We start from the raw sequence: 14,566 nt of genomic DNA, 5'->3' as shown, positions 1-14,566 counted from the left end.
ATTTAGCCCCTTTATTCATCAGGGGTCGCCACAGCGGAATGAACCTCCAACTTATCCAGCATACGTTTTACAGCGGATGCCCTTCCAGCTGCAACGCAGTACTGGAAAACACCCATACACACATTCACACACACTCACTCATACACTATGGCCAATTTAGATTATTCAATTCACCTATGGTGCATGTGTTTGGACTGCCGGAGGAAACCCGCGCCAACACGGGGAGAACATGCAAACTCCACACAGAAGTGCCCACTGACCCAGCCAGGACTTGAACTAGTGACCCTCTTGCTGTGAGACGACAGTGCTAACCACTCAGCCACCTTGTTGCCTCTAGTTAAATTATTTTACAATATTTAAAAAGTTCGATCCACAAAAAGCAACTCAATGTTAATATAAAAAGCAGCTTTATTTATGAAAACATTGTAAAAAATAAGACTTTGACAAGAGACATTCAAAATGTCAGTATGGTGCCCCCACTTTCACCAGTAAAGCACAGTCGGTCAGCGTTTCTGTCAGTCTGCACTGCAAAACATGCTTTTCTCAGAGTTTTACTCTTAATTTTAATCCAAATATCACAAAGTTCTTAAATCAAGAAGCATTTTCTATACAAGCAACAAACTGTGTCTTGTTTTAAGCAATAATATGTCCAAATTAAGTGGGGTTTTCCTTTAAACAAGCTAAATAATCTGCCTATGGGGTAAAATAATCAGGTTTTTCCTTTTGACGTAAGATTATTGGCAGATTATTTAGCTTGTTTAAAGGAAAAACTCACTTAATTTTGACATATTATCGCTTAAATCAAGACTATTTGGTTATTAGAAAGTGACTAAAATCCAACGTCGAGCCAACATCCTAAACCAACGTCATATTGACGTCAAATACTGACATTTATTCGTCAGGAATGGCAACCAAAATCCAACGTCTAATAGACGTCAGTAGTGGTAACGTCCACACAATGTAAAGCTCTAACGTCATAAGATGTTGATATTTGGATAGTTTTAGGTTTGGACGTTTGACATTGACATCTGCCTGACGTTGGGTTCTGATAAATCTGCCAATGGAGTAAAATAATCAGGTTTTTCCTTTTGACGTAAGATTATTGGCAGATTATTTAGCTTGTTCAAAAGAAAAAACTCACTTCATTTTGACATATTATCGCTTAAATCAAGACTATTTGTTTTGCATGTCTAGAAAATGTACCTGAATTTCAGAATTTTTAGATATTTGGACTAGAAACAAGCCTAAAATCTAAGTAAGAAAAGCATTGCTTGCAGTGTGACAGCAGGTTATAGTTCAGTGCTTTCCTGCTGTCCAGCAGACAGACAGCACAGCACAACGCAACACAATACAATACAACAACACCATACAATAGAACACAATACAATTAAACACAACACAATACCAGGCAGGTACACAACGTCATAAGACGTTAATATTAGGTTAGATTTAAGTCATGATGTCAGGTGACCAATATTCAATGTCTAGCAATCATCTAAGGACAACGATATTTTGATGTCCAATTATGACGTCATATGACGTTGATGTTTGGTTGATTTTAGGTTATTAGAAAGTGACTAAAATCCAGCGTCGAGCCAACATCTTAAACCAACGTCATATTGACGTCAAATACTGACATTTATTCGTCAGGTATGGCAACCAAAATCCAACGTCTAATAGACGTCAATAGTGGTAACGTCCACACAATGTAAAGCTCTAACGTCATAAGATGCTGATATTTGGTTGATTTCAGGTTGGACGTTTGACATTGACGTCAGCCTGATGTTGGGTTCTGATGACATCATGTTGACATCCTGTATCTGCTGGGACAATACAAAACTGCACAACACCATACCCCAGCAGGCACACAACGTCATTAGACGTTAATTTTAGGTTAGATTTAGGTTGTGACGTCAGGTGACCAAAATTCAAAGTCTAGCCAGCGTCTAAGGACAATGTTATTTTGGCGTCCAGTATCAATGTCATATGACGTTGATATTTGGTTGATTTTAGGTTGTGTTGGAAAGTTGGAAAGCCAACGTATTAATGCCATGTTGACATCAAACACTGACATTTATATGTCAGGTATGACAAAATACAATGTCTGATAGTCGCCGTAGTGGTAACGTCCACACAACGTCAGGCTGTAACATCATTAGACATTAATATTTGGTTGATTTTAGGTTGGACATTAACGTCGGGTTCCAAACAAAATGCAACATTCCCACAACATTGGAGTACAACGTCAATCTGATGTCAAGTTGATATCCTGTATCTACTGGGACAACACAATATAATACAATACAATACAACACAAAAACAACACAACTCTCTCTTCAGGCGTCGCTCTGCTTCAACAGGACTTTGTCCCTTGTCACATAAAAGACACTTTTCTGAATTGTAAAAAAAAAAACATTAATAATCATAAGTCAAAATGGCAGGAAAAGCCCAAAATGAACGCATAGAGCAGGGATCTCCAACATTATTTCATAAGAGAGTTACTTATGAACACCTAAAAGTAGCAGAGAGCTACTCAAGTTACTGTTACTCAGTCTTTCAAATATACCATCCACGTAAATATATTGTCACCCTTAACAGTACACATGAAATCAAAACCAACCATGTTGATTTCGTTAGCTCACATCGCTGGATTTGTGGTGAACAATTCATTTGATTATGTTCACCTGTGTCTTGTTTAGTTTATTCTCATTATGGAAAAGAAATGTTTGCCTTTGTAAAATAAATGAAAAATCAAAAAATGCACTTCCTGTTTGTTTTCAGTTACATTCAGTTAACTTCAGTTAAAGGTCTGTCTGAGTGTCTGAGTGGGTGTGGCTAACATAATTAACCACGCCCCTCCAGCTGTCAGTTTTGACAACAAACAGAAATGGTGAGCAGGAGGAGTTTGTTAGGTTGTAATAACTCTCCTCGAACCTTTTACCCCATCTTTCTGAATGAAATGCCTATTTTACTACTACTACTACTACTTGATTTATCCACGCCCACTGTTTTCTCATTTAATATTCTGTTTCTCAAGGAACTGAAAAAAAAGAAATCTGTTAATGATCAGTTCCCGTATTTTGTGTCGTCTGTTGTTTTATGGTTGTGAATTGCATTATGGGATGTTGATCACAGCTCTGTTGACTTTTGATGTTGAATATTACACTGTACAGTTTAACATTGTTGACATTTTAGTCGTTTGAAATAATATAAAGCAGGTCAGATAACAGAAAATGTGCTGCCAGTTTATTATCAGGTTTTTGTAGCATGAAATACAACACCAACCCAGACAATTTATCACTTTAAACTATTAAAATTGCTCATAAAAGTCACTTTTATCACCTTTTCAAGGTTAAAAGTTGCTGGAAGAAAGAATAAGATGGCATAATGCAATTCAAAAGCAGAAATAAATGGGGAAAATACATAAAAACACGAATCACAAAATTTGGAAAATTGCTAATTTACAGATATATTTAATATAACTAGGCTACTATTAGCCTACTATTAAGTTGGAGACCCCTGACATATAGGATCTATCAGTAAACACTGAAGTATGCTGGTTTGTACAGAGAGAAATGCTCATCTTTTATCCAAATACAACTTTCCTTTAGTGCAGGGGTGTCAAACTCAGTTCCTGGAGGGCCGCAGCCCTGCACAGTTTAGTTCCAACCCTGCTTTGACACCCTTACCTGTAGGTTTCAAACAAGCCTGAAGGACTCAATTAGTTTAATCAAGTGTGTTTAATTAGGGTTGGAACTAAACTGTGCAGGACTGTGGCCCTCCAGTAACTGAGTTTGACATCCCTGCTTTAGTCTGTAATCATTTCGACTTTTTTTTCCTCACCTCAAACCTTCCGAGTCCACTTACACTTCATCATTCAATCCCCCAAAGTCCCATCGTTCATTTATCCTCACGTTTCACTTACGATTAGTTTACAGATATAAACCGTGTTTTCTCGTAGACGCCAAAAGCAATAACAATAATAATATATTGATCCTCTGCACTGTATAATAATAAAGTCACGTAGAGCAGCCAAAAAATAAAAAAAACAAGAAAAATAAAGAATATTCAGGAGAGAGAGAGAGTTTAACCACACTAAATGTGAAGATGGGATGGTCTTCTGAAAGCTTGCTTTGTCCTGTTTTTGTGCGGGTCGGTGCTCAGACACAGCCGGTTTCAAAGAGTTTGAGCAGCTCTTTGCAGTCCGGGTCGATGAGGTCTGCTGGCTTTTCACCGTTTTCATTTTCTGCCTCCACACTGGCACCCAGAGACAGCAGATATCTGGAGGAGAAAAGCAGGGTTTGCATTTTAAGACACAGCAAACTGTGAAAACAATATATATTGTGACCACCGTTACAGAAATGGCGCCCGAACAGGTACTTGAACCCTGGACCCTCAGATAAAGATGCTGGCTTCCACACAAATGCTTCATGTTGTCCCAACACAAATCGATTAAGTTAATTATTTTTATTTTATTATTATTTTTTTTTACAAATTTATGTGGATTGAACAGAAAACAATTAAGTTGTCCACCTAAAAACCTTAAGAATTGTGTTTGTTCAACTCAAATTAAATAAGTGGTTTGAACAAGCAGCAAAAGTCATTTTTTAATAAATCATTTTAAATAATGTGAAGTAAATGTAATTCTTTTCAGACACTTTATTGATGTAAAAGGCAATTTATTATTAATAGTAATTTATTTTTTCCAATTTTTAGAATATAGTGGGTTTTCAGCACTGTCAATATGCTATTTCAAAAGTCATGACTACAAATGCTTTTATGTTACTTTAACCTATTTTAATATGTAAATCAGGTTCCAACTACATTTAAGCTATGCAAAGTTTAACTTAATATTTTTAGTTAATTTGGTTAATATAAGCTGATAAATAAATGATGAAATAAATTATATAAAAATGAAGGCTACAATAGTTTTTTTTACAGTGTGGACAACAAAATGTATCATTCAAATATTAAGTAATAATCAATTTTCGTGAATACATTTAGTAAATTTCCCACTGTAAATATACCAAACAATTTTTTTATTAGCTTAGACCTTCTTTTGTTAAACTTTAAAGCTGATTTTCTCAGTATTTAAACCCTCAGGTTCCAGATTTTCAAACAGTTGTTTCTCAGTTAAATGAAGGCATATTAATGCAGATTTTAAGTAAATTCTCAATTCGCAGAAATGAAAAATTATGACTTTTTTTTTTCTTTTGCCAAAATTGACGCAAATGGATGCAATAGAAGAAACTTTTTTTGGTTTTCTGGAGAACATTAATGACCTTTTCCCACTAAAATCAACCATTTGTGGAATGAAAACTTTTTTTTAATATTCAAACTGATTGGATGGACCTATTTTTTTGTAGTGTATTTTACCACTATTGTCTTCTAAACACGTGTACAGCTGCATTGGTCATTGGTTCATTGACTATGTTCACCTGTGTCTTGTTTATTATGTTGTCAACTAATACATGCCCTCAGGTTTTCAGTTCCTTATCCATTATTGATTTCTTTTATGCTTAGCTGTTATTTGTCTATCTTTTACTTTATTTTACTTTATCTCTTTATTTTTTATTGACATTATACTTTTATCAGTATAGATAGATCACAAAAATTTTAATAGTATCAACTTAGGAACCTTTTCCCACTATAAAAAAATCTTTTGTGGAATGAAAAGTAAACTAAACTTTTAAAAGTCCTTTTTGGAACATTAAGTAATTAATCAATCAAGTTGAACTGTTTTATATGCATTGAAAGGACTTAAGTTCATCTTTGTAGTGTAATTTTACAACTATTGTCTCGGAAATGCGTACAGCCGCAGTGCTCATTGGTTCATTGATTATGTTCACCTGTGTCTTGTTTAGTTTCTTGTCAGCTTAGTATATGCCTTCAGGTTTATCAGTTCCATATCCATTATTGATTTTGCTGCTTATGCTTAGCTGTTATGTTTTCTCTACCATTAAGTTTATTTATCCTTATTTTGTTAATATTTACTTCATTTGTACAGATAATTGGTAAAAGGTAAATAGTTTGATCCACTTCTCCCAATTGTCTTCTTTTGCCTGCTCCACTGTAACAGTATATATTTTCTTCTGGTTATCATTTTTTTAAGTTGCCATTTATATAAAGTATACCAATTTATGCAATAGTGAACGTTGATGTTTAGTTCTGTATTACTTATTAATTGTTTTTGTATGCCAGTCAAAAATATCAAAATAAAAAAAACATTTTAGCGCTTTTGAACTCTTAATTTCGACTTACTATTTCTAAAAACAAGACCATTTTTATTGCTTGTCTAGAAAATGCATCCTGATTTTAAGTATTTTGCATGAGTGCGAGTGAACAAACATGCACTTACTTTGCGATCTCGGGGTATCCGTCGCTGCAGGCCATATGCAGTGGTGTCCAGCCGTTTTCGTCTCTCTGATGAACATCGGCGCCGTATTTTATCAGGAGCTTCACACACTCCAGGCTTCCCGAGAGCACGGCTTCATGAAGCGCTGCCATTCCTAAGAAAAAAAGCCAATGCTTATTAGGGTGTACTGCTCAGTTTTCAACAACACAATCTCACGACAATTCGTAACTTTTTGATTTAGTGGCTAATTCGTATGAATTCGTACGATCTAATACGTACAATTTAGTACGATTTGCTCATCCCCCAATGACGGTTGGGTTTAGGGGTGGGGTTAGGTGCCACACCTCCTTTTTAAAATCGTACATTTTCATATGACTGAACTTGTACGAATTCGTACGAATTAGCCACTAAACTGGCAAGACGTAAAATACTTACGTTTTCTCGTGAGATCAGGCTGGCTTTCAAATAGTAAACTTTTCCAGAAAACACACTAAACCTTAAACACATGCCGTATAAGCATTGATTATTTTTTAATATGTCTATTTACAAAGTTAAAGGGATTGTTTAACTAAAAATGAAAATGTGAGTAATTTATTCACCAAATAAGTAGGACTTTTATTCTGCAGGAGAACATTTAAGAAGATTTTAAGCTGAATCTGTGGTTCTTAGGGATTCATATAATGGTTGCATGCCTTTTTATATTAAAAATAAACACTATAAACAAGTCTAAATCAATGCATGTGGCTCCTAATGACACATTGAGGTCTTGTGAAGTGAAACGATCGCTGTGTGTAAGAAACTGAACATTTACAATATCATTAGCTTTAATCCATCGGTCAAACAGATGCGTGAATGTTGTCCGATTGTAGTCCGTTTGTTGATTAATATCATCAACAAATCATCAACAATATCATCAACAAACTGTGTCACCTGTCCAATCACTAGCCCTTGTGTTTTTGTCGTTAACAAACAGACTACAATCGGACTACATTCTGACATGTGGCAATATCTGTTAGACCAGGCTGTGGATTAAAGCTAATAATAATGTAAATAATGTTCAATTTCTTACACTGAGTGATGGTTTTGCTTCTTAAGACATCATAGTGTATCATCCTGAGCCATGGCTACTGATTTGGACTTTATTCTTTGTGTTTATTCCTAATCTTAATCACTAAAAAACACTCATTAAAACTCAAAATCCAATTTAATGTTCTACTGAAGACAAACATTCATCATCTTGGATGACTGCGGATGAGTAAATTACTCACAGTTTCATTTTTAGGTGAACTATCCCTTTAAGTGGGTGATCATGCACCACTAAATAAAATAATCCCAAAGCAAACTCGTTTTGTCCTTTCCAAGAAACTTAAGACATTAATGTTAAGGTGAACTGCTCATTTGCTGTATACAATTGTAGAAATACTTCACTTAAATGTTTCCGCCATTGCTCCATAGGCAATCGTTTACAGAGAATGATTTAATCCAATCACTTGGATATTGGATATTGGTTATTTAACCAAAAATTATAAAAGTCGAAGGAAAACTGTTAAAAATGCAAAGAATATATTAGGAATGAACTTCTGAAGTGCGTTTTTAACAACAAAAATGTTCAAACATGGTCAAAAATGTCTGGTTCACATGCTGAAATGACTAAAAACCCTATATTCTGCTTGGTGATTGCATTTTCAGGCCTTCAGTGTGCAAAATGAATGGTCCAAATATATACAAAGCTATCTGTTTTCTTGGATGAAAATTACTGTTAACAGTTAACAGCAATCATTTCTTTGGCAAACATTTGACTTATTGTACATTTTCATTACTGTTTTATCAGTGTTATCAACTTTGGAATAGACAAAAAATCTTGGAGAAAGATTTCTGAAAAATAAAAATGTGTATCTACAAAACAATAACGAAAACAACAAAAATAATTGTTTTTGTTTAAATTTTGATTTAGATTATGCAAATTGATTGGCTAAATACTGGTTATATATGAAACCAACTTTTGAACATCCATTGTTTATTTCCATTTAGAAAAGTTCTGCAAATGTCCTATATGCTGATTATATTTCATTCATCATAATTATTGTGCCACTCTTCAAAACTGTGATAATGTGCCTTAAAGTTACCCCAAATGTCCAATTTATGATTATGACTTGCATGCTATAAATTTGCATATATATGTATACACAGTTGAAGTCAGAATTATTAGCCCCGCCGGTTTATTTTTCCCCCCAATTTCTGTTTAACAGAGAGATTTTTTCAGCACATTTCTAAACATAATAGTTTTAATAACTCATTTTTAATAACTGAATTATTTTATCTTTGCCATGATGACAGTAAATAATATTAGACTAGATATAAGACACTTCTATACAGCTTAAAGTGACATTTAAAGGCTTAACTAGGTTAATAAGGTTAACTAGGCAGGTTAGGGTAATTTGGCAAGATATAACAGTTGTTTGTTTTGTAGACTATTGAAAAAAAATGCTTAAAGGGGCTAATAATTTTCTCTCTAAAAAGGATTAAAAAAAAGCTTTTATTTTAGCTGCAATAAAACAAATAAGACTTTCTCCAGATTAAAAAAATATTATCAGACATACTGTGAAAATTTCCTTGTTCTGTTAAGCATCATTTGGGAAATATTTAAAAAAGAAAAAAATCAAATATATAATTTCACGTACGTTCAACAACAAAAAAGGCAGTCTTAACCATAATTACTTAAGTTTCTTATAATATCTAAATATCTAAAAATTCTTGAATCAAGAAACATTTTTAAGACAAGCAAAACGTGTTGTCGTGTTTTAAGAAAAAAGTCAAAATTAAGCGGAAAAAATTAAGTTTTTCCATAAAACAAGTTAAATAATCTGTCAGTGTGCACCCTATTGTTATTGTCATTGATAATTTAGCTTGTTTTAAGAAAAAACCCATTTAATTTTGGCATATAATTCTTAAAACAAGACCTTTTTTTGGGGAGGGGGGAATTTTTCTGTTAAAAATAACAAAATGGGTGGGTGGCAGGAGATGGGGCTAAAATATGGGAGACTCCCAGGAAAAACGGGAGTGTTGGCAGGTATGCATTAACCATTGAATAAAAGCATGAAAAGCATTTATTGCAGTGTAACCTTTGACCCTAACCTGATTTCACTTAGTAGGACACATTCCTGGATCAACATCTATGTTGATCATCCCAATCAGATTTAATCAGAATTAAGGGATATGTTTACCATTTATGTTAAGATTAGACTTATGGTTAGGTTTATGCCATACCTGCCAACACTCCTGTTTTTCCCGGGAGCATTTCAGAAACCATTTCCACTCAGATTTTTGTACTTTTTTTTACTTGTCCAAACTACTTAATAAAAATGAGCTGAAACAACACAATTATTGAGATTTCATTGGGACAACTAATTTTTTTATGTTCAATAAACATAAATTTGTCAAAAGTGTTAAGCTAACTTTATCGATTTGTGTTGGGACAACGTGAATGAATTGTGTGGAACCCTGCACTTTTTACAGTGTCCCGCCACCCTCCCGTTTTGTTATTTCTCTGGGAAATCTCCCCTTATGTTCACCCCAACCCTGATTCTCAGGTTTTTGGTACAGTCTGTAACATCCCCGGTTAGCCAACTTTGGTGTAGTATGCAATCGCAGCGGCCGCTTGAAACCAAGTCCATAGTACGGTTACTAACACTACAGTACAGTAACTAACCTGGTTCTCAGCTGTGTTCTTCAAACACACCGCCGCCACTACAATGTCCCCAACCTCCCAGTATCTGGAGTTTCAGAGACAAATGTTGGCAGGTTTGGTTTATGCACTTCTACGTGATTGTTAACCATTATTCCCTCTTGATTTTGGGAATAATGTACAGTTTTGGTTGGGTTTATGGGGGTATGGAATAGGTATGGATTACACCTACAACAAAAATGATGTTCCAAGATCAACATAGATGTTAATCCAGGATCGCATCGTACTTGGCAAAGTCATGACGTGCAACCCTTGAACACAAGCAGGCCTACCAGAACTGAAGATGTTACCCAAATACTAAAAATATATCTTCAAAAACCAAACAGTAACCTTACCAGAATGGAAGATGGTATCCAGACGCACTTTCCTGGCCCTCATAAACCTCCCGATCTGCTCCAGTTCACTGTGCCGGACTAAATCCTGGAAAACCACATCGTTTGTGAAGCGCACGGCCCGGGCGGGTTTGAGGGTCACAGAAGGAGTAATTTGTACTGCAGTCCGGGGTGAGCTGCTCGGGCGGGATGTTTTGCTACAGACGGAGGTGTATGTGGGCTTGTAGGCAGGAGTGTAGGCTGGCGGTGTGTAGTATTTTCTAGTGTGCAATGTAGTAGGGCTATACTTTGAGGAGCTGTAGTAACTAGGCGAGTACGAGCTGCTGGAGTAGTGTGACGGTGTGTATTGTGTGCTGCTGGTGTAATGCGGGCGTGTGTACTGCGACACCGGGTACTGGTAGCTGTACTTCATTCCTGCAGACGCCACGGTTTTGCCTCCCCCTTTCAAGAGGAGGACAAAAAAAGAGCGGGAAAAAGAAATTACAATCCTTTTTGGAGGGTTCTAAGATCTTGGACTTTCACTTCAGATTCACAATGTCCTGAAAAAGTTTCAGAATCACAATCCACGAAATAATCACTGTTCCAAGTGGGGACGTGTTTGATTTTGTCCTGAGGTGAGTTGATTTGCTTGTGTGGTCTTCTGGCTGTACGTCTGAAAGCGGGTCTCCTATATACACTCTGTAGGGTTATTTTTGGGATGTCAGCCCCCTGTATCGAGTGACTGCGGTGTTACTCCTCCTGCTGTACTTTAACATGCACGTCAAGCTTGGACTCCACCTTCCTGTAAACATCTATGAATGTCCTCTTGCTGGGTCTCTATTGAAAAAAACACAGTGTTTACCTCACAAATGAGCCAATGGTTTGACTGAACACAGCGACAGCTGAAGGGAATGAGCGTTTTATGACTGGAGCTTCACTAGAGACGTGTGGTCTTTTTATAATATTTCAGTGTGCTACGAATCATGTTGATCAGCAGGTTTTGGATGTCCACACAGCTTAGGCTTGACGTTGCAGAACACTTGGCATATATCAGAGACGCTTTGGTTGTTTTCATGGTCATTACAGGAGAATTCCTTTACAACAAATGAACAGTCAAAAAAATGTTAGTTTAAATATTAAAGGAATGAGTTGAGTTTACTTTATAAAGGGAGAAAACCTGTTGCTTTTAAAGCGATTAGTCGACTTTACTTTATAAAGTGAGTAAACCTGTTGCTTTTAAAGCGATTAGTCGACTTTACTTTATTAAAGTGAGTAAACCTGTTGCTTTTAAAGCGATTAGTCGACTTTACGTTATAAAAGGGAGTAAATCTGTTGCTTTTAAAGCGATTAGTCGACTTTACTTTATAAAGTAAATAAATCTGTTGATTTTAAAGCGATTAGTCGACTTTATAAAAATGAGTAAACCTGTTGCTTTTAAAGCGATTAGTTGACTTTACTTTATAAAAGGGAGTAAACCTGTTGCTTTTAAAGCGATTAGTTGACTTTACTTTATAAAAGTGAGTAAATCTTTTGCTTTTAAAGCGATTAGTCGACTTTACGTTATAAAAGGGAGTAAATCTGTTGCTTTTAAAGCGATTAGTCGACTTACGTTATAAAAGGGAGTAAATCTGTTGCTTTTAAAGGGATTAGTCGACTTTACTTTATTAAAGTGAGCAAACCTGTTGCTTTTAAAGCGATTAGTCGACTTTACTTTATAAAAGTGAGTAAATCTGTTGCTTTTAAAGTGATTAGTTGACTTTACTTTATAAAGTGAGTAAACCTGTTGCTTTTAAAGCGATTAGTTGACTTTACTTTATAAAAGTGAGTAAACCTGTTGCTTTTAAAGCGATGAGTTGACTTTACTTTATAAACGTGAGTAAACCTGTTGCTTTTAAAGCGATTAGTCGACTTTACTTTATAAAAGTGAGTAAACCTGTTGCTTTTAAAGCGATTAGTTGACTTTACTTTATAAAGTGAGTAAACTTGTTGCTTTCAAAGCGATTAGTCGACTTTACTTTATAAAAGTGAGTAAAACTGTTGCTTTTAAAGCGATTAGTCGACTTTACTTTATAAAAGTGAGTAAAACTTGATTTTAAAGCGATTAGTTGACTTTACTTTATAAAGTGAGTAAACCTGTTGCTTTTAAAGCGATTAGTCGACTTTATAAACGTTAGTAAATTTGTTGCTTTTAAAGCGATTAGTTGACTTTACTTTATAAAAGTGAGTAAATTTGCTGTTTTTAAAGCGATTAGTTGACTTTACTTTATAAACGTGAGTAAATTTGTTGCTTTTAAAGCGATTAGTTGACTTTACTTTATAAACGTGAGTAAATTTGTTGCTTTTAAAGCGATTAGTTGACTTTACTTTATAAACGTGAGTAAATTTGTTGCTTTTAAAGCGATTAGTTGACTTTACTTTATAAACGTGAGTAAACCTGTTGCTTTTAAAGCGATTAGTCGACTTTACTTTATAAACGTGAGTAAACCTGTTGCTTTTAAAGCGATTAGTCGACTTTACTTTATAAAAGTGAGTAAAACTGTTGCTTTTAAAGCGATTAGTCGACTTTACTTTATAAAAGTGAGTAAATTTGCTGTTTTTAAAGCGATTAGTCGACTTTACTTTATAAACGTGAGTAAATTTGTTGCTTTTAAAGCGATTAGTTGACTTTACTTTATAAACGTGAGTAAATTTGTTGCTTTTAAGCAGGTCGCACACCAGAAGCGCCGCTCGGCGCCGCGACACGGCGCGTACATGACAGTTTAAGGTATCACACACCAGACGCGCACATTCGAATGATATTTAACATGAAAATAATCAGATGGCGCTCTGTGGCGCGGCTGAAAAATGAACTGCGTCCTGAGCCGTCGCCGGGCGCCGCCGACAGCCGCCGACTTGCGGCGCCGGTGTGTGTATCCTGATAGAAACCTATGTTTAGAATTCTAAAATGCATGGCGCGGCGTGGCGCGGCGTGGCGCTGCGCGGCGCGCCGCCGAGCGGCGCTTCTGGTGTGCGACCTGCTTTAAAGCGATTAGTTGACTTTACTTTATAAACGTGAGTAAATTTGTTGCTTTTAAAGCGATTAGTTGACTTTACTTTATAAACATGAGTAAATTTGTTGCTTTTAAAGCGATTAGTTGACTTTACTTTATAGACGTGAGTAAATTTGTTGCTTTTAAAGCGATTAGTTGACTTTACTTTATAAACATGAGTAAATTTGTTGCTTTTAAAGTGATTAGTTGACTTTACTTTATAAAAGTGAGTAAATTTGCTGTTTTTAAAGCGATTAGTTGACTTTACTTTATAAACATGAGTAAATTTGTTGCTTTTAAAGCGATTAGTTGACTTTACTTTATAAAAGTGAGTAAAACTGTTGCATTTAAAGCGATTAGTTGACTTTATAAAGGTGAGTAAATTGACGTTTAACGTTTAAGTAACGAGTAACGTTTGCTCACCATTTGCTCGCCATTGAAGAAAAACACAAAGCATGGTGTAAGCATGGTGTGATTTATCAAAAAAGCCCACATCAGCTCAAGACTTTCAGCATCTAAAGCCTGAGCCAGTGCTGTCTAGTGTTAGGTCACACGCTGTAAATCAGGCCTGCTAAATTTAACAGTGCCCCCAGTCTTGAACCAACTAGGTCATATGGTGCAGCCTCACAAAAAAATAGCTCTTTTTAATTTCACTTGGATCATTGGATTCTATTTCCATACATCATAATGGGACATATAAATCCTAGACAAGCTGCTTTAGCCACCCTGATAATTATGTAATAATGCTGGTGGAATAAGTTTATAACAACCTATTTTATTGTTAATAGAGAAGGACATGAGAAGGACGTCTTATGTAATGTAATAAAATGAACTACAACAAAGTTAAAGTAAGTAGCAGGAATTACTGTGCAACATCTTAACTTTAAAACAGCACTATATGGTTTACATTTGAATAGTATATGAATGTAATCTGGATATCCTATATTCGCCATATTGCCATCCTAGTACTTATATATAAACTACCTGATAAATGTCTTGCCGTCGTGTCCAGTTGTAAGAGCAATAAATAATAACTTGACTTCTAGTTAATCATTTGGAAAAGTGTCAGAAGGTAGATTTTTTTGATGAATAATGTGTTGAGCTGCATCCCAATCTTCACAAATAA

The 14,566-nt window shown here is 35.3% G+C and overlaps 2 protein-coding genes across 12 annotated transcripts in view; one reads left to right on the top strand and one right to left on the bottom strand.

Moving 5' to 3' along the window:
- LOC147846122 (uncharacterized) overlaps positions 1 to 14,566 on the top strand; it is a 418,287-nt gene that overhangs the window by 170,038 nt on the left and 233,683 nt on the right. The gene's annotated exons all lie outside the window — the stretch shown is intronic.
- ppp1r27a (protein phosphatase 1, regulatory subunit 27a) lies at positions 391 to 11,074 on the bottom strand. 11 transcript variants are annotated; one of them, XR_015481472.1, is made up of 5 exons: positions 10,436 to 11,074; positions 6,359 to 6,509; positions 3,779 to 4,281; positions 809 to 3,650; positions 391 to 680 (listed from the first exon to the last, which is right to left on the bottom strand). XR_015481472.1 is itself a non-coding variant. In XM_087245458.1 (3 exons), the coding sequence occupies exons 1-3, from the start codon at positions 10,842 to 10,844 to the stop codon at positions 4,161 to 4,163; spliced, it is 681 nt and encodes a 226-aa protein (XP_087101584.1). In that variant the 5' UTR covers positions 10,845 to 11,074; the 3' UTR covers positions 391 to 4,160. The 11 variants fall into 11 exon arrangements, 1 of the variants encoding a protein (XP_087101584.1); XR_015481473.1 differs by having other exon boundaries at positions 3,800 to 4,281; XR_015481474.1 differs by having other exon boundaries at positions 809 to 3,634; positions 3,800 to 4,281.

This window comes from Danio rerio, chromosome 3, assembly GCF_052040795.2.
Source record: "Danio rerio strain M-AB ecotype USA chromosome 3, GRCz13ab, whole genome shotgun sequence".
Taxonomy (NCBI): Eukaryota; Metazoa; Chordata; class Actinopteri; order Cypriniformes; family Danionidae; genus Danio; species Danio rerio.
This window is presented reverse-complemented; position numbering and strand designations above follow the sequence as displayed.